The 26,194-nt window shown below is 34.7% G+C and overlaps 2 protein-coding genes across 3 annotated transcripts in view; one reads left to right on the top strand and one right to left on the bottom strand.

The window, feature by feature from the left end:
- LOC136817785 (centrosomal protein of 70 kDa-like) overlaps positions 1-26,194 on the bottom strand; it is a 75,422-nt gene that overhangs the window by 15,851 nt on the left and 33,377 nt on the right. Inside the window, exons 4-5 of the mRNA XM_067074102.1 lie at positions 2,660-2,789; positions 597-654 (exon numbers count right to left, since the gene is read on the bottom strand). Coding sequence (XP_066930203.1) covers positions 597-654; positions 2,660-2,789 — 188 coding nt within the window. The remainder of the gene's footprint in view (positions 1-596; positions 655-2,659; positions 2,790-26,194) is intronic.
- Positions 7,530-23,589, top strand: LOC136817829 (phosphatidylinositol 3-kinase regulatory subunit beta-like). Of its 2 annotated transcripts, XM_067074150.1 has the most exons (19): positions 7,530-7,674; positions 8,064-8,199; positions 9,121-9,209; positions 9,746-9,811; positions 9,946-10,199; positions 10,601-10,706; positions 11,832-12,011; positions 12,353-12,401; positions 13,032-13,104; positions 13,814-13,849; positions 14,363-14,449; positions 15,825-15,890; positions 16,716-16,838; positions 17,034-17,174; positions 17,374-17,439; positions 17,880-17,916; positions 18,285-18,428; positions 19,021-19,111; positions 22,168-23,589. In XM_067074150.1, the coding sequence occupies exons 1-19, from the start codon at positions 7,559-7,561 to the stop codon at positions 22,258-22,260; spliced, it is 1,953 nt and encodes a 650-aa protein (XP_066930251.1). In that variant the 5' UTR covers positions 7,530-7,558; the 3' UTR covers positions 22,261-23,589. The 2 variants fall into 2 exon arrangements, with proteins under 2 accessions (XP_066930251.1, XP_066930252.1); XM_067074151.1 differs by lacking the exon at positions 15,825-15,890.

The raw sequence follows: 26,194 nt of genomic DNA, 5'->3' as shown, positions 1-26,194 counted from the left end.
GCTATATCCGTCATTTTTGATTGGAGTTTTTTTCAAAAGTGGTACCCGCAAAGAAGCTAGATATCAAATCCTGATTTCAAAAGGCGCTAAATCACAAATATTGAACGAAAATTAAATCTAGCGCTCTCGATGTATTGACATCGCTTTCGAGTAGGGTTTAGTGCTAACATTAGAGTACAACTTCAAAACTTCATTCAATCCTTTTGCTTGCCCAGGAGTGAGAAACTGTCGCCAGTGTTTATACGAAGCTCGATGAACAGGACCACTAAAGCCAATCAAAAAGACGGCAAACAGCAAAAAATCGCCCCCGGTGAGAAAGATACACTGAAATTTCATCTCCACTAGAAATCTGAAGACTTTGAGAATCCACACTGTATTTTGAGCTGGTTAGCCTTAGGATGGCGGAGAACGGTCTTCAAAATGAACAAAAGCATGATCTTTTTCAAATTAAATTCTCAATTTGCGAACAATTAGAATTGGGGATAAGTCACAAATGGACATCAGGACAAATAAATAAAATACGTCCCTGTTTAAGGGAGGTTAAGACTGAAAATTCTCTTTCCATTTTAGGAAGAACCACGATGAAAGAAACTCACGTGTTTGGTTTGATCAATACCATTTTGGTTTGGCTTTATTGGAGAACTGCCGATGTTCCTGGAAAAGGAAAATTTAATATACTTAATAAAAAATAAGTATTAGTTATCGCATGACTTCGAGTGAAATACGATAAATATTTTACGAGTTCCAGACTTTTTCCGTATAATATTTTTCCGAGAACTGCAGCAAGGGACGTTGTTAATAGCATGGGAGATTTTTCTTTGCTCAACTTTGTCACCGCTGTCTTAGGCATCCAAACTAACCTCATTTTTGTGTCCAGTGATGTGGATCTCTGAACGAGGAACATAGTTGGCTTTCAAGTGGTTGGTCAAATTCCTTACCAGACGAAGATGCCGCAAGAGGAGAATTTTGAATCATTCTCTTCATGATTGAGTCAATGGTATTTTTACCCATGTTTTGGTTTTTGAACCAAAGATTTGTTGCTGATTTATGATTGATAGACAAATACATTGGACCCGATGATTGAAGTGATAGTGGTCGTTTTGAGAGATAAAACTTGTAAATTATCACTGGGCAACGAGATGAGCCGTTAGCAAACATCTTGGGTTGCGCTGATCTGTGAATCTCTCGAAGACCATTTTGTCTGGTTTTGGAAAAACTTTCAGCAAAGGTGAGAAATTTGCTTCCTTCTTCATCAACTTTCCATGTAAAATCTTCAACCTTCATTATGTGATGCTCCTGACGACCTCTCAAACCAAAATGCATTGTAAATTGCCACCAGATAGTGTTGATAAGGGAAAATGCATTTTCAATACCAAATTGACCACACTCCCACAGTGTCTCCTCCTCTGCTCTCATTAAGCTGATTGCCTGGTTTGGTCTTTTTCACATTCCTTGCTCTCGTAAGAACCTAGCTTTTCCTTCCAAAACAGCTCGAGAACTTGTAAACTCTCTGTCCTTAACGATAGAGTAGTTGTAATGTTTTTCTTTCAAATAACGGTCAATGCCAGATTGAAGGCTTGCTAAAGAACCAGGTTCATAGTCTTTACCATTTTGTTTTTTTACTTCAGCAAAGAAACGTGCCTCTTTAGGATGCAAGCATCCCCTCTGTTATGTATTCATGTAGGGGCTATGTATCGTTCAAAAAATTCTCGTCCGAGAGTTGCCTCCGTATTTGCGTATTCGAGTTTTAGAAACTTAATTTAAGTTAACTTAAAATTGAAACATGTGATCACAAATTTGGGGTAGCCCTCGGACAGGAATTTTATACACGATACACATCCCCTATATCAAAATAAATTTTGGGGATGCGCGCAGCCTAGTGTATTTTATGCTGACAAAGCAGTTAGCCCTATTAACCCTAACCTTTTTTGATTTTTGTAGCCCCAGGAGGGGGGGGGGTAGAATCTACCACCCTCGATTATTTTTGATCTAGAAGAGCTATGGCCATAAAAATTGGTACAGATGTTCTCCATCATGACACAAACTTCCAGGAAGAAAAAATTTGATGACTTCATCAGTTTATTTATAATATTTTTTGATTCACGTTGTTAATACCTATCACGTGTCAAAATTTGAATATGATTCAATCAATACTTCAGAAGTTATCGCAATTTTAAAATTTTCAGTGTTGAGCGATTTTAGCTTGGTTTTATGTCATGTTTCACAATAAAGTCATAAAACCCGATATTGAAGACCTATGACCCTAGAACAAGTACTTTTAAGATTTCATCAAAGTCAGAAAGTTTCAAGTCGTTTCAAAAGATTTTCTCCGAGATATACACAAAAGACGGTTAAACGGCACGGTAGGTTGGAGGGAGAAAGTTGTTTTTTCTTTTATTTAAAATAAATTGCTGTGTCAGCAAATGATAGGATAAAACGTTAAACGATGTCCTTTAACTTTCAAAACAAAGTATACTTTCAGGCATTTAAACCCCAAACCAACCCCTGTTCTAAATATACCGTTGAAGGGGTAAGATAAGGGCCCAACCATGGTTGGCGGTGGGCGGTGGGCGATATGATTTTTGCCCGCCCCCCCCCCCCACGTCGGGAGCCATACATTGACCCAAATTTCAAAGTGGTTTTACTTCACTTCACAAACCTTTTACTAATGTTGTTGCCGAGCTTTTGTAATTCTCCTATTGTCTTTTGTTTCTTGTCATTTTCTTGGATGAGATGGAGTAAGGTTTTTCGTAAGATATCACTTGTTTCTTCGTTGAACACACTCAATCCTAAAATGACGAACAACAACGAAAATCCGTCAAAAATAAGCGGAATTCCAAGGGGGTAATGATTGAAAATTTGTAAAAATTCGGAATTCCAGAGGGGTATGATCCTAAAATTGCCTGGAATTCCAAGGGAGTAGGTCAGAAAAGGTTGGACCTCGTCAACAGGGGGTGCACGGTTTTTTTCTGGAAAAGCCCAATCGAACTTAGAATCCTTTTATGTTAAAAATTTCAATTTTTGTTTCTTTATGGTATAGAAAGACAAAGTAGACTAAACAAAAGAATTTCTCCAGGTTTGCGCTCGCACGGTGCCGAAAAAGGGGAGAAAGTCGTTCTTTGTTTTGTTTAAAACTACTGCGTAAGCAAATGTTAGGAGGTAAGTTAAATGATGCGCTTTAAATAAAGGTTACTTCATAATATAACGACTGTCTATATTCAAAAATATTTAACCATGACTTGGTTTCAATACTGTAAAAGAACAGGACTAAAAACACACCGCGCACCCTAATTGTACCAAAGGACTTAGTCCTTTACAAAACCTATTATAAACCTATCAAGAACTGCTATGGATTTGATCTTTCTAGGAAGGTCAGGTCAAGGGTCTTTGAGTTGATCAACCCATATTTTTATATCATATTGTCATATGAGAATAAAGAATGCAATAAAGAATGTTTGAATTATTAACATCTCCTAGCCACGCGACGCATGGTACTGCAGAAGGTGGTCAGGTAACCCAGGCTACGACTAAGAGAATTGTCGGCAAGTCGAAACAAGATTTTTTGTAACGCACGAGAGGAGTGGTAGTGAGTGCGCCTTATAATTCCTGTATTAACACGCATATGTCGTTCTTTTAACAATAAGTAATAGTTATCGCACGGTACCGAGTACAAGATGGGATATATTTTTCAAGTTAGGGGAATTAGGTATATAATAAAACGTATATTCAACGTAATGCTATGGTATACTCTCTGATGGAAAATTGGCCGGCTCATTTGACTATCTGGGACCAGCTGGAGTTTTGACTAGCTCTTATTTGATTTGGTTGGTCGTTAAGTTGTAATAAAAGAATCTTATTACTTTTTTTAAAGAACGCGTCATCTCTATCACTTTAAATGACCAATTATTGAAGTATCTTGTAAAAACTCCAAGGCATCTCGACTATCTTAGTACCTTAGTAATTTTTCGTAAATTTGTGTTTACTAGGGGAAGGGGTTTTCTAAGAATTTCATATCATAGACTTTATAAAACGTAGTATGTATATGTAACATCTAAGTATGAATATTTGTTTCCAAAGAGAAAAACAAATATACAAACAATAAAAATGATGAAAGTTTTAATTGGAAAAAAAAATCATAATAATTCAAAATGCTAAAACGTAAAAGTGGCACTAGTTTACTTTCAGCTTCTACTGTTTTCATACGAAAACTCATAAAATGAGGGGAATTTAAAATCAAATTCTCAGAAAGTTTGAAGGGAGCTTTACACAGTAGCAACATTGTTGACATTTTAAAAAGTTTATAAGAAAATTAAAATTTTGTGATGTGAATGAATAACTAAGCTCTTCATAGCAGTTAGAATTGATGAAAAAGTTTGGTATGTTAGAATCAACAAACAAACAATACACGTTTTTTTTTTATAAGGAACCTTAACTTTGCTCTGAGCCTGGAGTTCCTTATTTTTACAGAGAATTTCAGTCTCAAAGTTCCTTATCGAGTTCCTTACTACATAGGAAATTTTGAACTTTTTGCCCCTTGAAAGATCAAAATTTGGTCAAATTAGTCCCAATAAGGTACATTATTTTCAAATCCACTTATTCTCAGCCTGGGCAGTTCCTTAACAATTCCTTATTTTTTGAACCATTTTCAGCCTCGAGTTCCTTATAAACGTGTTCCTTATAAAAAAAAAAAACGTGTATTTTTTGTTTCTTCATATAGACGGAATTCGCCTTAACCCTTCCAGCATCTTACTTGAAAGATCTTGCCGAGTGTCTGTCTGTTAAACCTTCGAGCATTTTGCATCTCAAGTTTACATTCTAGTCTGTAAAATACCAACCAACCAACCAGGTTGCCAAAACGAAATCTTGAAATTAATCTCGGTCAAGATTTCAAGGTCATAGCACTTATCAATCTTGAGATTTTAAAGAGGGACCTCCCCCCCCCCTAGATGCTCGAAGAGTTAACAGACATACACACGGCAAGATCTTTCAAGAATCGCCTGTGGTAGAGTTGGGAAGTTCTAGGAATAACTTGCACCGAAAAATCTTTAATCATCAAGCTATTCCATGTCAAATCTGTGAAATATGTGATCTTATAAAAAATCTCATTACTAAGTTATTTAACTCATTTTATCAAAAGAGTTTATCTCCTTTATACTTTTAATGCATTTAAAGGATTAATAGCATTTTAAAATATGACATAATAAGAATGAATACAAGTTAACAAGGGAATACCATTAGTACAATTTTCAAAGAAAAAATGAGCATTTTGAATTTTAAAATCTTTCATATATATGATATCTGCTGTCGTAAGGTAGTTATATTTTGCATAAAGGTTTGAAGGACTGACTTGATGGTATGACATGGTATCGTCCGATGAAAGAAGTCTTATTCTTATATTTTCATACGATATATAGTTGGTGTTTTGAGTCTTAGAGAAAAGTCTTACTTACATTTTAATATAAAGCTTTCAGTGTGTTGGGTTTAGAGTTTACAGCATGTCAACATAGATGTGACACTTTTTTATTGATTTGAAACCTAGGGGGAGGCATCCGGGGTAAGCGACCTACAGTACGTGTAACACTTAAGAGTCGACTCGAGTCCTTTTTTCAAAGCTTCCCAAAGTGCACTGTAAGGGTCGAATGAGCAAAGATGAGAAAGAATTTGAAAAACCTGACCATACTTTGCCTCAAAATGGTCCAAAATATTCAAAAAAAGTGCATCGTAAGGGTAGAGGGTCCGATTTCAAAGGCCTTATTTTGTTTTTTAACCGAGCCACCCCCCCCCCAGACTTCAAACGAGGAACAGGTAAGTTTGCAACCAACCAAGACAAAGTTGTTACTCGATAAAACAAGTGCTAAAAAATAGACATTTCCACTCATTTTCTTCCATTTTTCCACAAATTTTGGTCCAGATTTATAGGCCAAATCATCAAACCCTTCGAAAGGAAATTTAAGTTTCGAGACAAGTTACAGGAAAAATGAGAGGAGGCTTTTCTATCTTTTTTTTAATACTTTTAGTTGGTAATCTCCTAAGAAGAGATAGGTAATCAATCCCATAGAATGTTCTTAACTTGTTCTTGGTATTCTGGCTATCGAAGCCTTTTGTTCTACAGTTTGTGCTTATAATGTGTATGGTATTATGACTCTTGAAGACTTTACAAACGTGATTTTCGAGATTCAGGAACGGACAGTGACAACGGTCTGAGACAGTATATGATGTTTCCTATTGGTTACATCCAAGTGTTACGTCACTTCTAACCAATAAAATGGCTTCAGTTCGTTTCGGAGCGAGACGGAACCGTCACGTGCAAAAATGGTCTGATGCAACGATTATTATTTGGCTTACAAATATTTATTCTGCCGCTTTCATCTCATCTCCAAGTCAAAAAATTATGTGCATCAAAAGCTGTAATTTGAATCCGTATTTTATTTTATTAAGTTCTCTTTTATCACCAAAAACAATCGGTATATACTACTTTAGGCTTTAAATAAAATTTATAGTTTCGTTGTAGCATGTCAAAATAATTAAATTAAAAGTTAGAAAGTAGGAAGTTTAATTTTGCTGACTGGATTATTCATCGATCAAGATTTAAATAACTGTTACTTAAGCTATTTTCATACAGCTTTTAACCGACGAATTAGGTTCTGATATCTTCTCCAAGGTAAGAAAAGAGTCAGAAAACAGGGGTCTCTCAGGAAAGAGTAGAATCAATATTGAGTCTTTCTTTTCTGAGTATGCTCTACTTACTTTGAAAAACTAATTTCCCATAAAACAAAAACACAAAGGGACCGTCCCCATGGGGCCCAGCCTGAAAACCAATCAGTTGTCCACATGAAGAGCAGTTCCAATGTGTCAAGGCTTAGGGTATTAGTCGAGATATGATCATCATCAACTATCAAAACCAACATATAGGGAATGAGGCAGATATATGGAATTTAATGATTTTTTTTAAAATGATTTAGGGGTCTTTCAGGTAAGAGTGGGATCAATATTGAGCCTTTTTTTCTGAGTATGTTCTAATTATTTACTTTGAAAGGAAAAGTTTGCCAATCACAATATTTCCTATTATTTTAATGCCATCTTAGTGGTTGGCTATAAAAGGAATCGTTTTATTTCCACGGAAACCTCGGGGTTGGAGAACAAAGAAGGCTATAAAAGTGAGGAAAGGAATGGGATCAGCATCTCATTTGCAACGCAAGGTCACGTCGCGTTAATATAATCCAAATGTCTCCAAAATGAACTGTTTCCATGTTGTTTCAAGTTATGAGCACTGCAGGAGGAAAAGTTAAGGTCTAGTCTTTCTAAGGGTTTCAAAATAGTCAAAGACTGGAAAACATTTTAAAATTAAATTTTTTTAGGGTCGATTATCCGATTTAGGCTCGGGATACCCATTACTACTAACAAACCTAGTAATCCGCTCGGATTAAAAAGATATTGCACGTGACAGTAAAAAGAAACCTGACGGGAGGCTACTAAATAATTATCATATTTCAATGATTTAATTTTCCATTTTCCACACCAACAGAAAAGGTATAACCAGAAAGAAAACGAACATACCATGCCTCCCAAAAACAAGCAGAAGTTCTTATTGTACCCTTCTATCGAAGAACTGGACAAAGTGATTATCAAAGAATCTCTTCCAATTGAAATATGGAGTTTTGAGCATTTTCGAGTGTAAGTTTATAATCTTTTTTATGATAAAGAGACGCGCCCAGACTAGCCTTTTTTGCTGCCAAGTCAAAAATTAGTGAATGGGGAATTATTTTTTATTTTATTTAAAAATGCTGATTCAGCAAGTGGTACGTAAAATGATGTCCTTTAACAGTGTGCAATGAAAACAGTACTGCTGAGACGGTGGCAGTAGTCGATTATTTGATAAGAAGCACGATGAGCCGCTGATGCAGACATATCCTACAGTCTCTTCTCCAATTTTCACCACCCCCCTCCCACCCGCAATATAGTACATTCCCTGCAACGAAAAATATTGATTCTAATGGCAGAAAAAATCTTGAATTCAATTCATAAATTTAGGCTACTAATGAAAATCTTTTTTTTTCTCGCAGAATAATGAAACAGCTAAAGGACATCTTTGAGATTGGCAAGAAACATTACAAAGAAGGTCATTTGGAATATTCGTATATTATGATGAAAAAATATTTGAAGCAACGTGAAGAGATCGACCAATATGCAGAGTATAGAGTAAGTGTTGAGGTGGTTGTGGTATAGTGGTCATTGACCTTGGTTGCTGCACAGGCGACTGATGTTCGATTCCCACTCGCAGCGGTTCCCTTGGCAAGTGAATGAGCCTTCGCCCGGGTCAACCCATGCCATGTGAGGGGAATTGGGTAGTCAGTCCAAGGTGCTGACGGAGCGCTCATTAAAAGCGTCTATAGTTGCGAAAATAGGCCTCGGAGCCTCCTGCAACTCAGCCAAATAGAAATAGAAAAAAGTTATTCATTGAGGAATCAAAAGCCAGTAAAGGGATCGTCTCAAAAATAAATTCGCTCTGCAGACCGAATTTAACCGAATATTTAAATCACAAATTCGGTAAATGAATCATAATTCGCTCCAATAGCCGAATTTATTCGCTCCAAACTGAGTGTTTTTTTCTTCTTTTTGCTCGAGTTTTAGACTTAAAAGACCTAAAAGCGTTTACAGAGTTTATTAATACAGTTTGTCTTCAATCCTCGTTTTAGTGAAAGTATGTTAAAGTTTCACTACAACAATTTTCACCTTAAAATCTCTTACATTTTTCTGCAAATACCCCCCACTTCCCTGAGTTATCAGTAAGTTTGAAATCGCGTCCACCGTGAAGTAATCTTTCCGCCATCAGGAAGGGAGCGGTCATTATGTACTAGAGGAATTTTTTAATTTGAATTTTAAGAAAATCCTACACCCTCTCTAGTAGAAACTTTATGATCACACCCTAAGGTTGTGTTTATTTGTCATAATACAGTAGACTATCGATTATTCGAACTTCTATTATTCGATTCTTTCTATAATTCAAACTAATTCCCATTCCCCGCGAATTAGCGAGAATCAAATATATTTAATAAAAATATTTGTCATGGTTGTAAAACAAAACTTTATGGATATCGCGAATTTTTTTCATATTTTTAGAAAGATTATTACAAGGAATATTTCAACAAAGAAAATGACGTCGAAGCAAGCAAAATATGGAGTCTTTTATATCGAGAGCTAAGCAAACGGTATATGGCGTATTATCAAAAGGGGAGAACGAGTTTTTCAACGTCCACTGAAAAGCCCTGATTTTACACACTGTTCTTTTCCTTAAAAATATAAGGCGAGATATAATTTAATTTGTTGTTCTACGGGCAGATCGTTAGCGAAATATGACTCGGTCGGTCGGTAAAATAAAAATAAGATTTTCATTAATCAAGGAAGGTAATTAGGCTATAAGTAATATTTTCAAATAATCTTGGTCGAAAATTCATCATTCATCTTTGATGGAGTTTGTAATAAAATCTTTCGTGCATAGAATTCATGGTTTTAGATTCTTTTCAACTTTTTTTAAGTGTAAATTTTTTAAATGACTAGTATTAGAAATTTGTGGCATAGGAAATTCAATATTATTAGTTTTTCGTTTGGAGCAAATGCTAGGTCGGTCGCACCCGTAGAACAACAAATTAAATTGGTCTCGCCAAACGATTCTTTTTATTGAATAAAGACGTACATCCTGACTTTGGATTTTCCAAGTATTATTTCTTATGTCAATCCCGTTTAGATATGCAGAGGAAAGAGCAAAACTGAATCATAAATTCAATAAACTGGAACAGAAACACCCAAACAAGTAAGAATCTTACGGGATGTGTACATTGTGAATTAACTTGAATTTTAACCTTGTTGAGGTTTTAAAATTGTGGAGAATACTTTTGGCTAATGCCATTAATAAATTCGAATTCATTCTGTACCGTATTATTTCAGGGAGTTTCTTTTCATGGACAAAACATTCAGCGATGATTTTCGAAACATGAGGATTGAACAACAACCAAGAAGACAAAGCACGCCAACAACACCACTCGCCCAAACTCCACCCCCGCCCGCTCAAACTCCACCCCCGCCAGTATCTCCACAAGATCCCCATTCCCCAGATTTGACAAGAGGAAGTTGGATGCATGTAGCTACAGGAAGTTTGATTGATCTGACTGCTCCAAATGAGGAGCTAGAGAGGAGAGCTGGTTGGTAAACAATAGACTTTCTCGAATAGAAATTTTCATAAATTACGTTACGAACATCACTTGCCTCGTTTTGAAATTATTGGCATGGTGATTAACTCCAATCAGATTTTATTAAATTAGAGAGTTATTTCTATTAGAGAGTCTATTATTTACTAACCAGCTCTCCTCTCCAGCTCCTCAGCTGAATAATCTAATTACCCTATGATAATTTAAACAGCCTCTGACATAAGGCTAGTTCGACGGTGTTCTTGACTGGTAAATCAATTCATTTGAGATAAGTACAGATACATTTATTTTTGCAACACCATCAAACACCAATTAGCCTTTGGTGGTGGCCGTGACTGGTTGTACTTATTTCAGTAAAAGCACATAATTTTCTTCTATCCTTTACAAAAACTTAGGAAGGTTAAGCCGGCCATTAGAACCACAGAACATTCGCAATCACCAACAACAATTCTTGCTGGAAGAAGAAGATGAAGAAGCTGATATGCTGACCTACATATCGCTGTAAGAAATTCTTTTCAAATTCCCAGTTTTTACACTGCGTGAAAAACTGGGATTTTCAATATGTGAAAAACCCTGAAAAAAGCATGAAATTGTGTAAATGTGAGCTTTCGGCACATTTTTTTTTTGAAAATATTTAGTTCATTTTATGGGCAAAGATCTGAATGTGAACTTTCCGCCAGTTCCATCAATATGCCAAAAACATTTTGTTCAACCACCTTCACTTCAAGATTGGCCACCATAGAATGAACTTCCTTTTATAGGATGAAACATATTCATCATGTGGCTTTCAGCCTTGCACTCCATCGCAGAGGCTAATCAATTTTAATGACTTTTTTGACTAATGACCAAGTTAAAAAATTTTATTTTTTTTATATTTGAGTATTAAAAAGGCATGCATTCAAATAATAAAGGCTTAAAATTTTTCTCTGGGCTAGTTAGTAAAATATCTCAAATAGCCTCTGCGATGGAGTGCAAGGCTGAAAGCCACATGGATATGTTTCATCCTATAAAATAAAGTTCATTCTATGGTGGCCTATCTTGAAGTGAAAGTGGTTGAACAAAATGTTTTTGGTATATTGATGGAACTGTCCGCAACAAAAGTTGATATAAAAATCAAATTTACTCAAATTTACGCATAAAAAAAGATCGTCTTGTTAAAAAACAGGAAAAGATATATTTATCCAAGGAAATGTCAGAAAATATCATTTTTGCTCGACTTACAGAATTAAGAAATCCCAGTTTTTCATGCAGTCTTTAAATCTCTTGCACACAGATGAAGTTCAGTGAAAAAATGGGATTTTCAATATGTGAAAACCCTGAAAAAAGCATGAAATATGTGTAAATGTGAGCTTTCGGCACATTCAATTTTTGAAAATATGAAGTTCATTTTATGGGCAAAGATCTGAATGTGATCTTTCCGCAACAAAAGTTGATATAAATATCAAATTTACTCAAATTTACGCATAAATAAAGATGGTCTTTTTAAAAAACAGGAAAAGATATATTTAACAAAGAAACGAGATCTTATCAACACAACTTTCTTGATTTTCGGTCAAACTCTTAAGATATTTGAATCACTCTCCAGCAAACATCTTTCATTTACTTTATCAACGCGATTATTTTTAGAACACCGCCACCATATCAGGATTTAGACATGGTTCGAGCAGAGATAGAAGGGTTATCATGGTATCATCCCAAGACAACAAAAGAAGAAGCAGAAACCATTCTTAAAGATCAACCACCCGGTTCTTATTTGCTTCGAGATTCAAGCAATAAAGACAATAAATCTTTCTCATTTTCTATAAGGTGCAAAACAAGTGAATTTAACGTATTTTTTCCAATTTTTCAGAACCCCCTTGGATTTTTTTCTCCCATTCTTTTGGATTTTCGACCTCGTTATACTGACCACCCTGGATTTTCAACCCGATTTTACTGACCACCCTGGATGTTACCATGTGGAAAACCACTCCCAAGAGAGACCTTATTCATTTAGCTTAACCTTTTCCTTATTGCCCGTAGACTCTACTTCTGGCTGAACTTTGCTTTTGATAATTTTTAATGACGCTGAGTACAGTAAAGTAGACTTGGAGTAAAACTACTTAAAAATGTAGTCACTTATCCAAGAGAATGTACTGTTATTTTTTCAGGTTGGAAGACGGCATCAAACATATGCATTTTAGAGAAGAAATTGATATCGTAAGGAATATCAAAGATTTCTTCTTCTTTTTCAATTCCTTTAAAAGTTGCTCAGTGCTTAAATTAAAATATAGATATTCTTAGAGCTAAAAATGGGACCTGACCGACAGTGGTAGCAGAAAGTATTCAAGATTAATGATTGAGAGTGTTCTTTTTTGTGGGGTAAATTGCTCTGCAGAGAAAAATTTCAATGTCTCTTGAAGCCATTCTGCCCGATTTGGCCTTACTGACTTCCCATGGATGAAGGGTTGTAGTTTTGAATTTTAAGTGTTTCCATTTCATATCAGATACATGTTTAATATCAGGCCGGTTCCCCCTATTGTTATTGTATTCGAAATCGTGCTGAATAAACAAGAAATTGCTTTTCTTTCCCTCTTTCTGACCAATAATAAACGCCCCCTACGAATGAACACCTCTAGGGGAATAGCTGAGGGGGACAACCGTATGGAGGAAAACTTGTGATAATAATTGTCAAGGTCCCCATTAACTATTAAAGTGACCTTGGTTAAAGATTATTTAATAAACACCCCCTTCTTTTAAACGCTCCTCGAATAAACGCCCTTCTAAAATCTTAAAGGGCGTTTATTCAAAGTAAAATGGTAATTCAACTTTTACTTCTCTCTCAAACAGTTGGCAAAAATAAAGTTCTTCTTGGACAAATTCAAACTTCAGAATCCACATTACGGAATTAAGCATGTATTATGTAAGAAAATAATTTTCTTTATCTTAATTTTTGGATTTATGAAATAGCCTTTACTATAGAAAATAATTCGATAGAAGGTGTACTTCAGTATTCATTGAAGCGGGAGTCCCGGAGGGTCTGACACAGGGGGTTTTATCAAAGACAAATCTATTAAATAAGACCAGATGAACCAGCTGTTAAAGTGGCTACCCACTTTAGTTAAATATGCTTAAAGGGACATAAAAGTAGTAAAATGTAAACATTGCGCGAACCACGTGTCATTAAAGAGAACAATTAAACCAAACTTGTAGAACAATTGAAACAATCAAAATATTTGTTTTGATATTTTATTCTGACATATGACATTTGTTTTGATTTTGTATCCCGCTACATACGGTTTGTTTACAAATTTCGTCAGTACTTTTATGTCCCTGTAAAGGTCACTGTTAGGAAAAATTACATTATATAGTCGAGTCTCTTTAATTCGAACCTCTATAACTCGAATTTCTCCTTGACTCAAACAGGTTTTCTACTCCCTTCACTTAGCAATGTCTTATAAACCTTACTCCATATCTCGAGATTTTTATAACCCGAGCGCAAATTTGCGTTTCCCGTGCATATAATCGAGTTATAGAGAATTTTAAGGTAAGAGCGTTTGAACAACACTACCAAATTGACGCCAAATCATCACGAAGAAACTTGATTAGCTATTTTTTATATTTGTTTATAGACGAATCGACGTATTGTTATGCGGAAACGACAAATGGTGAGAAGTTAAAAATTCATAGAATGTGATTTTGAAAACTAAATTTAAAGCGATGAAGTTTGTACCAAAATAAACTAGTTAGCTATTTTTTTCGACTTTTCCTTTATTTCCCTTGCAGTGGGCTCATGAAACATAAATTATCTTTTTATATTGCGCCTCTCTTGGCTTGCCTACGCTACAAGATACTATTATCCCGCTTTTTTTGTCTCGCCTGATGGTCTAAAAAGTTTGTAGAAATACAATCAAAACACACATAATCCAGTCGATCAGAAAATAATGAGAAACGCTTTTAGAAGCCGAAGGCTGTTTCTTTACCAAATAAATTCGAATCCGAATAAGTGAAATAAAGTCTTAGCATTATGATAAAGATTACCATCTATGTAATACTTATTATGACTGTGTTATGACTATGATAATACGATAATTTTTACAGCATAATACTAGTTTGTATAACTGCTATGCTACAATTTCTTCCGTCCATTATTAGATAAAGATTCTCTTTTTCTTCGTCAGCACAACTCTCACGAACGCTTCCGCCATTAAACAGAAGACAATCAACGCCAATAATGCCAACAGAACCGATCTATGAAAGCATGAAAAGTTAGTAAGCCTCCAATTTCTTAGTAGGGACGACGTGTGCACAAAATGAAATCAAAAAAGTATTAAGAACTCAGGGGGGGGTCAACATCCAGATACCAGACCCATAGCCGGGTGGTGGTGCCTTTTTTTCCTTAAAAGTCTGAAAAGTCAAGTTGGTATTGATGGGGGTGTGCCCCCCTTTTTTTAGAAAAAAGAGTTATCCTCAGTTGGTATTGATACCAAAATAGGGGGTGGGTACCCCTTTTTTTAAATAATATGATTAATAATATTGAAAATACCCCGGATTCAATTGGATTTGTTTTAGCTTTTGAGTATAATGACTGTAAATGAGTAATAAGTAATAAGATATTTTCAAGTTTTATTTTTGATCAAGCCTGAAGCAAAGCATTTTTTCTGTGATAGCATTTGGTAATGAGTGAATCTATTCTGTTCTAAAATTATGTACTAATAATAGCTTCTCCTAGTTTTTGCACATCAATTATATTCAGATAATATTGATTCAGATTGATTTTGCTAGCTTCATTGGCTTTGTTTTAATTTTATTGTCAGTTTTTAGTCATTTTCTATTTTAGCATATGACATTTTGTTGTGTTGAAGAAAGAGTATTTCAAAAATGAGTTTTTTGAAGTTTCTCTTAGTACCCTGTTTGTGTGGGAGGGGGTGGGTTCCCTTTAAACAGCTTTAAACTGAAATTTGTCAGATTGGTATTGGTACTAAATTAGGGGGTGGGTCCCATGATATTTTGTCAAATTCAAAAAGTCATGTTGGTATCGATACCAAATTAAGGGGGTGGGTCCCCCTTTTTTCTGAAAATTATGATTTTCAAGTTGGTATTGATACCAAAGTAAGGGGGTGGGTCCCCCCTTTTTCTGAAAATTATGATTTTCAAGTTGGTATCGATACCAATTTTGGGGTGGTGGTGTTAACTTAGCTCATAAGGTCAAAAGTCAGGTTTTTGGGCTATGGGTTGGTATTATAAATGTTGACCCCCCCCCTGAAGAACTTGGAGTCACGGTAATAGCATTTAATGAGTTTCTCTCGGGTGCCTAATTAACGGGATCTGAATAAACGGGGGCTTGGAAAATCGTCAAATTTTAATACATGAGGGACCAAATTAGGGGTTGGAAATTGTACCCTTAAATACCTCTAAAATATATTAAAATCTATATAATGCAAAATAAGGGACTCTTTTCACAGCTGAGATTATTTTCAAAAATCAATAAACGCCCCCCCCCTCCGTTCTAATATATGGTCCAAGGTGTTAGAAAAAAGGTCAAAAAATTAACAAGTGGGAGGGTGGGGCGTTTATTAGGCACATGACAGTAATCACAACAGAAGCACGACAAATGCTACGTAATGTTTTGACATTTTACAGGCCAACAGAAGTTTCAAAGACAGAATACAAATCCATTTCAAGCATCAAACATCAATCAACAAAATAGTAAAAATATAATATTTTTCAATATTAATTTTCTTCCAACTACTCTTTTTAGCAGCCCCGTAGTGTGAAGGTTACGGGGAGTATTTGGTTAATTCCTCGTTTTTTAGCAATTTAAAGTTCGGGCGAAAAAGTCGCTTTTGGGCTAGTTAGTTTATAAGTTTATTCGAATATTTCATTTCGGGAGGGGTTTATAGACTTCCACGCTATATTCTTGGACTTTTGGATCCTCAGATCCTAAGGTCATAAGTCCTAAGTCTAGCGTTACAACTAGAGTTAAAACTCCAATCTAATTTAGAGCGCTTCCAAATCGTTTGTGGTTGTAAGATTTCGTGGGAATTTCTTTTTTTCTCAAATATTATGACTATGATTGTGGCTCAGTAATCAAACAGTTGTAGTATCAAGCTAAGTGTAGAAATCCATGGAGAAAGGGCGGCAACACACCCTTCCCTGCCTTCCGATAGATAGTTATCGTAGGTGGAACCTTCAAGTCGCCTCCGATTGCGGTCGCAAGACTTGCTCTCTCCTACTGGATCCTCTCTCTATAACTTTAATTTTCACAGATATGCCTCATAGTTGACTTCGAACTAATAAGAGGCCAGTGGGTTAATTAGTAATCAACAAACTTAGCTTGCACGCAACATTGTTTTGATGTTAATCTAACATTACATGGACGTTGTGAACATTAGATAAACATTAAAACAACGTTGTGTGCCAGCTGGGAACAGTCTGCTTTTTATATTACATCTGATCTCTCCTTGACCAAGATGAACTCAATAGCAACCTTGCCTGCAAAACTCTCCGTAACTGATTCAATTATTGTTCAAGCTTATAACCAAGTCCGAAAGAGGAGAAGTCTACCAAGTAGACCAGGCGCATCAAATTACACTCCACTTAACCCAAACAATCCATTCCAGCAAGTACAAGAACAGCAACACACTCCTTCAACGAGTAAGATTTTTTTGCTTCATCCTTTTTAAAAGGCTTAACAAAGCTAAGATTCGGGTCTTTTTTTTTTAACTAATGAAAATCATATTTATTCACCAAATACATTTGCCAAGCTAAGTTGAAACCCATTTCCGTCAGCAATATTTTTTCCCGATAAGCTCGTCCCTTTGCTTGAAACTCCCTGGTTTTTATCAACAGGGGTTCCACCATTTTATTTGGATTCAAGAAATGAAGCAGAAGAAAGACGGAGAAATAATACACCGCCATATACACCTCTAAACAATCAAGCTGTAGAAGCTTCGATACCCAACGAGAGTTCACCAGACGAAATTTATGATAGTAAGTTGTAATATAATCATGTTGTAATAACTTCAATAGTTGATGGCGCAAAAGGACTGTAGTTTCAACCAATGAAGCTTGGGAAAGGGAAAATAGGTAAAAACATCAAAAATCAGTGTTTACCGTCAGTTTGTGTCAAATACTTTTGAAGAGCTTTTAAAAGACCTCTACATACCAAATTTCAAAACTAACTTTTTAGCATTGGACAGAAACAGAACACCATCATGGAACGCCCATCACTCAAAACCACTTTCACCTTCATACAGTAATACTTTATTTACTTCCCTATGTAGGACACCATTGTAAAAGGAGTAGGGGGCAGTTTAACCATATTTTTAAAATTAATTTGCATGCTTCTTCCTTATTTGAAACCCGTTTTCTTCTCTTTTACCCCTTGGGAGGCTACGATTGAGTTTAAAGTCCCAAAGGGGCTAGAGATGAATCTTCAACCTTTCTCAAGCAAGAAAAAGTGAAGCCTCAAGATTTGCGCCGCAATTGAAATGATGGATTAAATCTAGCTTTTCTTTGTTTTCACACGGCATATTTTTCGAAATCTGGCGATATTTTTTACTTCGAAAAATTCGAAGAAAATTATACTTTAAACAAACGTTTAGGGAAAATCTAATGATAACAACTTGTTTTAGATCAATTTTTCAATCCTCTGTTATTGCATGAGTGCTTAACAGTATCTTTTATTTTTGACAGATATCGGAAGGACAGAACCTCCAAGTAGAGAAACAAGGTTAGTTTAAATATATTCAATACACGAAAATGATTAAAGTTTGATTCGAATCCAAAAAGAATGTCGTTAATAGACATTCATGTTAATAATATGACTAATTGTTTTTGTGTCGTAATAAGCAATTACTCTCCTGTAAACCTTGATTTTGGTAAAATAAGTTGACTTCGAACATTGCAGAAGAAAATTTCGTCTATGAATCTTTTACATTAGTGAAGTTAAGTAAACCGGTAAAATCACGACGAGGAACGAATATTCAACAGGCTAGTGAGTTTTAACCAATCAATTTCGTATTTTCACTAGCCTATTACATTTTTCGTCCGTCGTCGTGATTATCCTGATATACTTAACCTCAGTATTCTTTTATCCAGTTCAGTTGAAAGTTTCCATGAATATCATTACCCCGACATTGACGAGATCACAGCCAATATGTTGCTGAGAGATAAACACCACGGTCAGTTCCTTGTCAGAAATGATAAAACGAAACCCGAAGGCAACTACATTTTATCAATCAGGTAAAAACCTTTTTTTTAAATCAAAATTAAAATTTTATTTCCAAAACTTTATTAAGACGTAAAGTTTATTTTAGATTTGTAATTTTTCCTTACCAAAATCTTATTGTTTAGGAGGGTCCAAACTTCTTGAAACGCTGAAAATTCTTGTCACCGTTGACTACTAACCACATGTTTTCATAAGAGCAAACTATACAAGAACATAAGGCTTTCCTGGCCAAAATATTAAGAACTAGTTAACAACAATTTTGGCATCGCGGACTCTAAATAACAAATTTCTTACGAAACCGCACAAAAATACCAACAAAAATTAAAGAAACACTTTAAGAACACTTTAAGAACATTTTTAGGCTTAAAACTTAAAAAGTTCAGAGCATACTGAAGGCTTAGAAAATATTTAACTTCGGAAAGTATCTAACTTTGGAAAGACCTGGTCTTTTAATATGCGTTTTCCTATTATAGTATTTCCTTTGCGACTAATTCACTTTAGATTTTTGGAAATTTTTGAGTTTTAGAATGAAATTATTCTCATGTTGCTTGATAGGTAGAACGTTGAATGATTGATTTATCTGCTTATTTTTACATCTCGATACAGAAAAGTAGACGGCAATTGTGAACATGTCAAATTTACGAAATTGTCATCAGGAAACTATACCGTTGGTGATCCGGAAAATCCTTATTACATGGTAGGGTGAATTCTTGATATGCGTAAGTCAAGATTACGTCATCTTTTATATAGGAAACACCCGATAAAACCGGAATTTGACTCATCTGTTGCTATTTTTAGTAACACTCATGGGTCAAATGCAGGTGTTTTCGGGTGTTTCCGATAGGGAAAATGACGTAATCTTGACTTACGCAGATCAAAAATATTTGATACCTTCAAGGGCAACGAACTTGTAAAATTTTGCGTTTCTAGCCATAATCAAAATAATAAAAATCCTGCAAAAATGAGTTTTCGACAAGATTAGATTTTCCGTAGCTTTTCACAAAACCCTAAATTGTTGTCTCAGATACCGATTTACATGTTCTCTGCCAAGATTGGTTCACAACAAATTTTTTTTTTCATTTTAACCACTAACCAAAATTATTTCTTTCTACGGAGTATTATAAATATACTGTCCGAATTCAAGTTCTATCCGAATTTATTCAATCAAATCAATCTCGACAACAATTACAATCCTGTCTCGATGCCCGTATTTATAAGAATTGCTCATGCATTAAAGTAATCGAGGCTACGAGTGATCGCTTGGTCCTTTGATCTGCGTTTCGCATTAACTGTACATTTACCTGATTATTTTAGTAAAGGAGGTATGATTTCCCATTTTTGGGCAACACGATATGTAAAGGAGTCCCAAAAAAAACTATATAAAATAAAATCCTCAAAAGTCATTATCTAAACTGGGCTTAGAATAATTGAAACAAGACGACTTGAAGTCGAAAATTTGGCCTAGAATTTGAACTGCATGGGAAAACAAGAAGTAGAGATTGAAGCTAATCTGAAATCTACTTTACATCGAGCCTTGATGAAACAATTTTACAAGAACAACGAGTCTTAAAATCGCTATAAAAAATAAGACCAATTTAAGAACAATTGTTGTTAAATTTTTAAGAACTCATATAAAGTTTTAATCAATAACTCTTGATAGACGGTGATATACCTTTTGGTAATTAGTTCTTACAAAGTAAACAAGGGATGGCGTGCAATATGAGCATATACAAGAGCTATTGAGTTGAATCTTATAAAGTAAATGCTTATAATAAAAATAAATATGCTCATATTGTGCAAAGTGAATGGACCTACCTGATGATGAAACTTAGATAGCAGTAAGGAGAAAAACAATCATTAACAAAATATAGCGGTTAGCAAAAATGCATTAAATTTCATCATTGATTTTTGATTTTTAATTTTGCAAAATTGCAAAAGTTTTATTGACGATTGAATCATGCTTGATGGTGGCATTGTTATCAATAATTTTTTTAAGTGAAAAAACAAAGAAATATATGGAAAAAGCCCAATTCAAATCTGCAAAAACGGCGATTTCCGGCATACTTCCGGCATTTTCGGCCGGAAAAACATGATTCTCAAAAATCCGAATCGGCCACACTTAGGGCATTGCTGATACACATCTTTGTGCAGAAATCGGGAGAAACAATTGATGAAATCTCGAGAAAATGGCAACAAACCGGTTTTGACTGCATATTATCGGTATTTTTGGCCGAAATTTTTTTTCTTCAAAAATCAGGCTCCGTCACATTTTAGGTATTGCCATTTTGCATTAGTGTGCAAAGTTTCATGAAAAAATATAAAGTACAGCTCGATAAATTCGAGAAGAAAGGTTTTTCCGGCGATATTCGGCTGTTCCGGCGATTTTTAGAAAGTCCCGGTATCAAAAAACAGTTTTATTGACAATTGAACCATACTTGATGGTTGGCATTGTTATCAATAATGATTTTGCGTGAAAAAACAAAGAAATAATAGGAAAAAGTCCAATGAAAATCTGCAAAAACGGCGATTTCCGGTATATTTCTGGCATTTTCGGCCAGAAAAGAATTTTTCTCAAAAATCGAACTCGGCCATGTTTTGGGCATTGCTATTACGCATCTATGTGCAAAAAAATCAGAAAAAACTAATTATGAAATCTCGAGAAAATACCAAAAAAAAACGGTTTTTCCGGCATATTTCCGGCATTCTCGGCCAGAAAAAATGTTTTTCGAAAATCGGGCTCCGTCACATTTTAGGTATTGTCATTTTGCATCAGTGTCCAAAATTTCATAAAAAAATATAAAGTACAGCTCGAGAAATTCAAGAAATACTGTATTTCCGGCGAAAATAGGTTGTTCCGGTGATTTTTAAATAGTTCCGGCTTCAAAAATCAATTTTATTGAAAATTAAAACATGCTTGATGGTGGGCATTGCTATTAATAATGTTTTTGAATGAAAAAACAACCAATTATAAGGAAATAGTCAAATGAAAATCCAGAAAAACGGCGATTTCCGGCATATTTCCGGCATTTTAAGCCGGAAAAATATGTTTTTCGAAAATCAGGCTCCGTCACATTTTAGGTATTGACGTTTTGCATCATTGTGCAAAATTTCATAAAAAAATATACAGTAAAGCTCGAGAAAAGCTGGTAACAGACGGACGGAGAACGGACGGACAAAGGTTAATTTTATAGGACCTCCAGGTAGGTCCAAAAATAAATATGCTCATATTGTGCGCCATTCCTTGTTTACTTTGTAAGAACTAATTACCGAAAGGTGTATCACCGTATATCAAGAGTTATTGATTTGATTCTTATAAAGTAAATGCTTATAAGAAAAATGAATATGTTCATATTGTGCGCCATCCCTTGATTACTTTGTAAGAACTAATTACCGAAAGGTATATCACCGTCTATCAAAAGTTATTGATTTGATTCTTATAAAGAAACGCCCATTTATAAGACGCCCACACGCCTATATTGAACCCCAAAAAATGTCTCGCCAGCCAGACAGACACATACACGGAAGGCTATTGTAATACTTTCGCTAAGAGAAATTAATAAGATTAAAGTTCTCTGCTCAATCAATAGATATTCAATTCCCAAGATGTGTGAATAGGTTTTTGATTTTGAAATATTAAGTATACGAGTCGTAAATTGGCATAAATTATGAGGATTTTACTTCATATATAATTTTTGGGACACGCTGTATACCAAGACACAATTAACATCCGTTCTATTTTCGAACAATATTCAGGCATCAGACTCGTTCCCACGTATTGAAGACGCAATATCAAGTCTTTTTGAAACGTATTATGTTCCTATGGCACCGTTACGTAAAACGACGTAACAGAACGGCGACATTACGTGAATGACGTTACCTTATCAGTAGAAGTGGTTGAATGAACGACATTGAATGTTTTCTATTGTTTTAATGATTAGTGGTAGCAGTATCGAGCTCAGTTTCTTAGTTCTGATAGCGCTCACGAAAGATACTATTTACGACGTCTATCAGTGAATTCAAAAAGTGGTGCAAGTTGTTCTGGATGCAAGATTGCAGTTGAAATCATTAAAGACGACAGTATTGAGCTTAATCGGCTCAAACAAGTTGATCGATTCCACCAACAATGATTGATAGATGGATTGGATTGGTATTTTTAGCCACTGTGCACTGTAAAATCTGATCGTTTAAAGACATTTAGTCGGTTCGATTATACTTATTAGAGATTGGAAATTGGGCTTCTCAAATAGACTGTTGAAGTTATTAATCCGTGGTCAATTTAATTAATTATAATTTTTGACTAACGGTGAAGCTAATTATTAACAACAACAAAAAGACAAGAGACTTTGACATTGGTGAGCAAAAAGTTTATAAATGAAATTGGAAATAGGATGATTAAAAGAAACTAATTTTTATGTCGTCCAAATTTTGTTCCATTTTTTTCCCACACATACTGTATAATGCAACCCCGGGGGAGTGAGCACTCGATTAAAAAACAACCGTATGGGCCATTTATCTCTTATAGTTTACCCAAATTACTCTAAATCTAAAGCGAAAAAACCACCCTTTCAGTACACTTTTGTACATAATAAATCGAAAAAGGTCAGATTTTCCGATATCTTTCTCAATAAGTTTTGTTTTTCTCACCTTTTACACCCTTAGAGTGCACTTTTTTCCAATTTCGACCCATAAAGTGCACATTGCGGTATTTTATTCCAAATGTTCACTTTTTAAGGCTCTGGTCCAAAAATAATTATAAATACTGGTAAAATTGTCAAAACTTCAGTCAATAGTATCTTCCAGACCTGAAAGTAGTAGTAGAGTAGTTGAAAGTGAAATAAATGGAAAATCGTCTTTAGCTTTCTTGGGACCTAAAATCTGGGCTACCCTTCCCGATGACTTTAAAAAACTTAAAAACCTAGATGAATTTAAAAAAGAAATTAAGAAATGGAGGCCTACTACTTGCCCTTGCCGAAACTGTCGCACCTTTATTCATGGCGTTGGTTTTATCGATTGAATTTAAATTAATTTGTAAATAATAATTGATTTTGAATATCAACCTTTTAAATAGATTTGTAATTAAAAGTTGATATTGATTAGCCTCGAGCTAAGTACAATTTGTACTACTTTGCATCAACTTTAAAGAAAAGAAACATAAACATAAACATAAATGGAAAATTTAGACGTATCAAATACGCTACTCTAGATCTAGAGCGAAAAAGCAACCCTTTCAGTAGACTGGAGTCGTTTATAATGCGTGTAATACTAATAATACCAATACTAATAATAATAATACGGCATTAAGTTTGTATAAAATTGTTCCCTTCATTACTTTTTGCTTTATTTCTACTATGTATAAATTAGTCGTCTAGCTTGCTTGACTACCCTTTCAGTACACTTTTGTACATAATAAGTCGAAAATTTTGACGTGTCAAATACGCAAAACCCGCAGTCTTCAAATCTTCAAAGAAATGTAGATTTGTGTTACGCCGTAGTAACGCAATGACAACACATCAACAAGCTATCATTTAAAAGATTGAATAAGTATTTCAAAGTCATTCACTTAGTATTCTTACCGATGCAAAGTATTGAATTTCTAAATCCTTTTTAAATATTTCCCGTTTTCCAAAAGGGAAATATTTGTTAAAATGGGCTTTCTCCATAATAATTTTCAGTGTCAAAACGCCTTCCGTACGCCCTGACTGACGCCTGTTTTAGCGCCTAAAGAAAGTATACTTTATAAGAATCAAATCAATAACTCTTGATTGAAGGCAATATGCCTTTCGGTAATTAGTCCTTACAAAGTAAACAAAGTATGGCAAAAAAGATAAGCATATTCATTTTTATTATAAGCATCTGCTTTATAAGAATCAAATCAATAACTCTTGATTGAAGGCAATATATCTTTCGGTAATTAGTTCTTACAAAGTAAACAAAGGATGGCGAAAAAGATGAACATATTTATCTTTATTATAAGCATTTTCTTAATAAGAATCATATCAATAACTCTTGATTGAAGGCAATATATCTTTCGTTAATTAGTTTTTACAAAGTAAACAAAGTATGGCGAAAAAGATGAGTCTACTTTATAAGAATCACATAAATTTTAGAATTTTTGGCGTTTTCACTGTGATAACATGTGAGCGATAACTTCTCTTTTTGAGATGTGAGCGACCGTCTATCCCATGTCATCTCAAAAGTAAAGTTGAAACCAAGCTTTTATCCTCCAACTTAAATTTTATCGATAAAACGAATTTAAAATTTACACATGCGGGGTATTCTTAACGACAACTACTTGCTAGTATATGTCAATAATGACCTTCATTTTTAAGGAAATATTTAGTCGCAATTTTGCGATTCTTGTTATATAAGAACACGAGGTTCATTTTTGTTGCAACAAAAGAAATACTTAAGAAATTAAAAAGTTGAAGCTCGGATTCGGAGATTGGTAACAAAAAGAAAATTTGAAGTCATCTAACATAGTAAGACCACACCACCCTAAGAAACTTGAAATTCATGAAAAGGTGAACAGACAAATATTTACTGGTTTTTATAAAAAAGTACGATGTTTAACCTAAAGTATGGAAGGTTAAATCCCCCGTAAAGTCTTTATCGATCGCCTGAGGGGGATTCAACAGTGTAGATATGCAAGTCAAATCTCGTTTTTGAATCTTAAAATCAAAGTAAATGCTTGACTCGCTTACCTAATGCTCGTCTCATTTATCCATGTTCATTATGCCACATTGGGGCCACATTATGCTTAGAGCTGTTAAATTGATTTACTTTGAGGTTCATTGAAAACATTTCAAAATAGCCCGAACGTAGTGAGGGCTATTTCGAAGTGTTTTCAATGAAACGAGGGGTTATTAATCCAAAATCACCCGAGAATACCATGTTATTCCGCGTTAATTATATGGTCAAAAAAAGAATTGAAGAACACTCAATCGCTATTCTTTTCGAAACTTATAAAAACATTCGAAACTATAAAAAAACATTCGACTGACACTCTTATTATGATTGGCTTAAAAATTTCGTACGATATTTTGTTAACCAATCAAAATATCGTACGATACTTTTCTTTCAACCAATAGAAATTTTTGTTTACATCAGGGCGATTACAAAAAAGCGGGGCTATTACGGATTTATCGCCCCGCTCGTTTACAAATCTAAGCTAAATGTAATCAACCATATAATTATTTACTACAACGATTTTGATAGTAAAATAAGTTGTCTCGAATTGAAATTGCTTGGCCGTTGAAACAAAACAATGATAAAGCAGCTTTTAAAGAGGTAAAGTTTGCTCGACCATTTTACTCGACTTTATTATTTCGTCTACCTGCTCTATTCTTGCTCTATTTTAACAGAGACAGATCCGCATCACAGGGTGTAAAGTAATACACGTTTTTTTTATAAGAACAAACTATATAAGAACATAAGGCTTCGAGGCCCAAAAATTTAAGAACATTCTAAGAACATTCTAAGGCTTTGGAGACTTAAAAACATACATTTTCTTAAGAAATTACATCAAAATGCTCAAAAAATGCTGAAAATAAGAACATTTTAAGAACATCTTTAGGCTTCAAATCCAAAAAACTAAGAACATCCGAAGGCTTCGAAAATTTTTGACGTTCTTATAAAAAAAAACGTGTAAGCCATCAACCTTGCCCTTCTTCGACTAAACGAAAAAATGGACAAAGTGAAAATTCTTTTCTTAGTGAACACTACAGAAGGTTCTTTCTCCGATGATTTAGTCGGAAATAAGCGATCGCCATCAGTGTGTTTG

Source organism: Clytia hemisphaerica, unplaced genomic scaffold (assembly GCF_902728285.1).
Source record: "Clytia hemisphaerica strain Z4C2 unplaced genomic scaffold, Clytia hemisphaerica genome assembly, whole genome shotgun sequence".
Classification (NCBI taxonomy): Eukaryota; Metazoa; Cnidaria; class Hydrozoa; order Leptothecata; family Clytiidae; genus Clytia; species Clytia hemisphaerica.
This window is presented reverse-complemented; position numbering and strand designations above follow the sequence as displayed.

Coding starts and splice junctions, on each gene's coding strand:
- LOC136817829 (XM_067074150.1), top strand. CDS start 7,559: ATGCCTCCCAAAAACAAGCAGAAGTTCTTATTGTACCCTTCTATCGAA. Junction 17,175..17,373: donor ACCAGACGAAATTTATGATA/GTAAGTTGTAAT, acceptor CTAACTTTTTAG/CATTGGACAGAAACAGAACA. Junction 19,112..22,167: donor CGGAAAATCCTTATTACATG/GTAGGGTGAATT, acceptor AACAATATTCAG/GCATCAGACTCGTTCCCACG.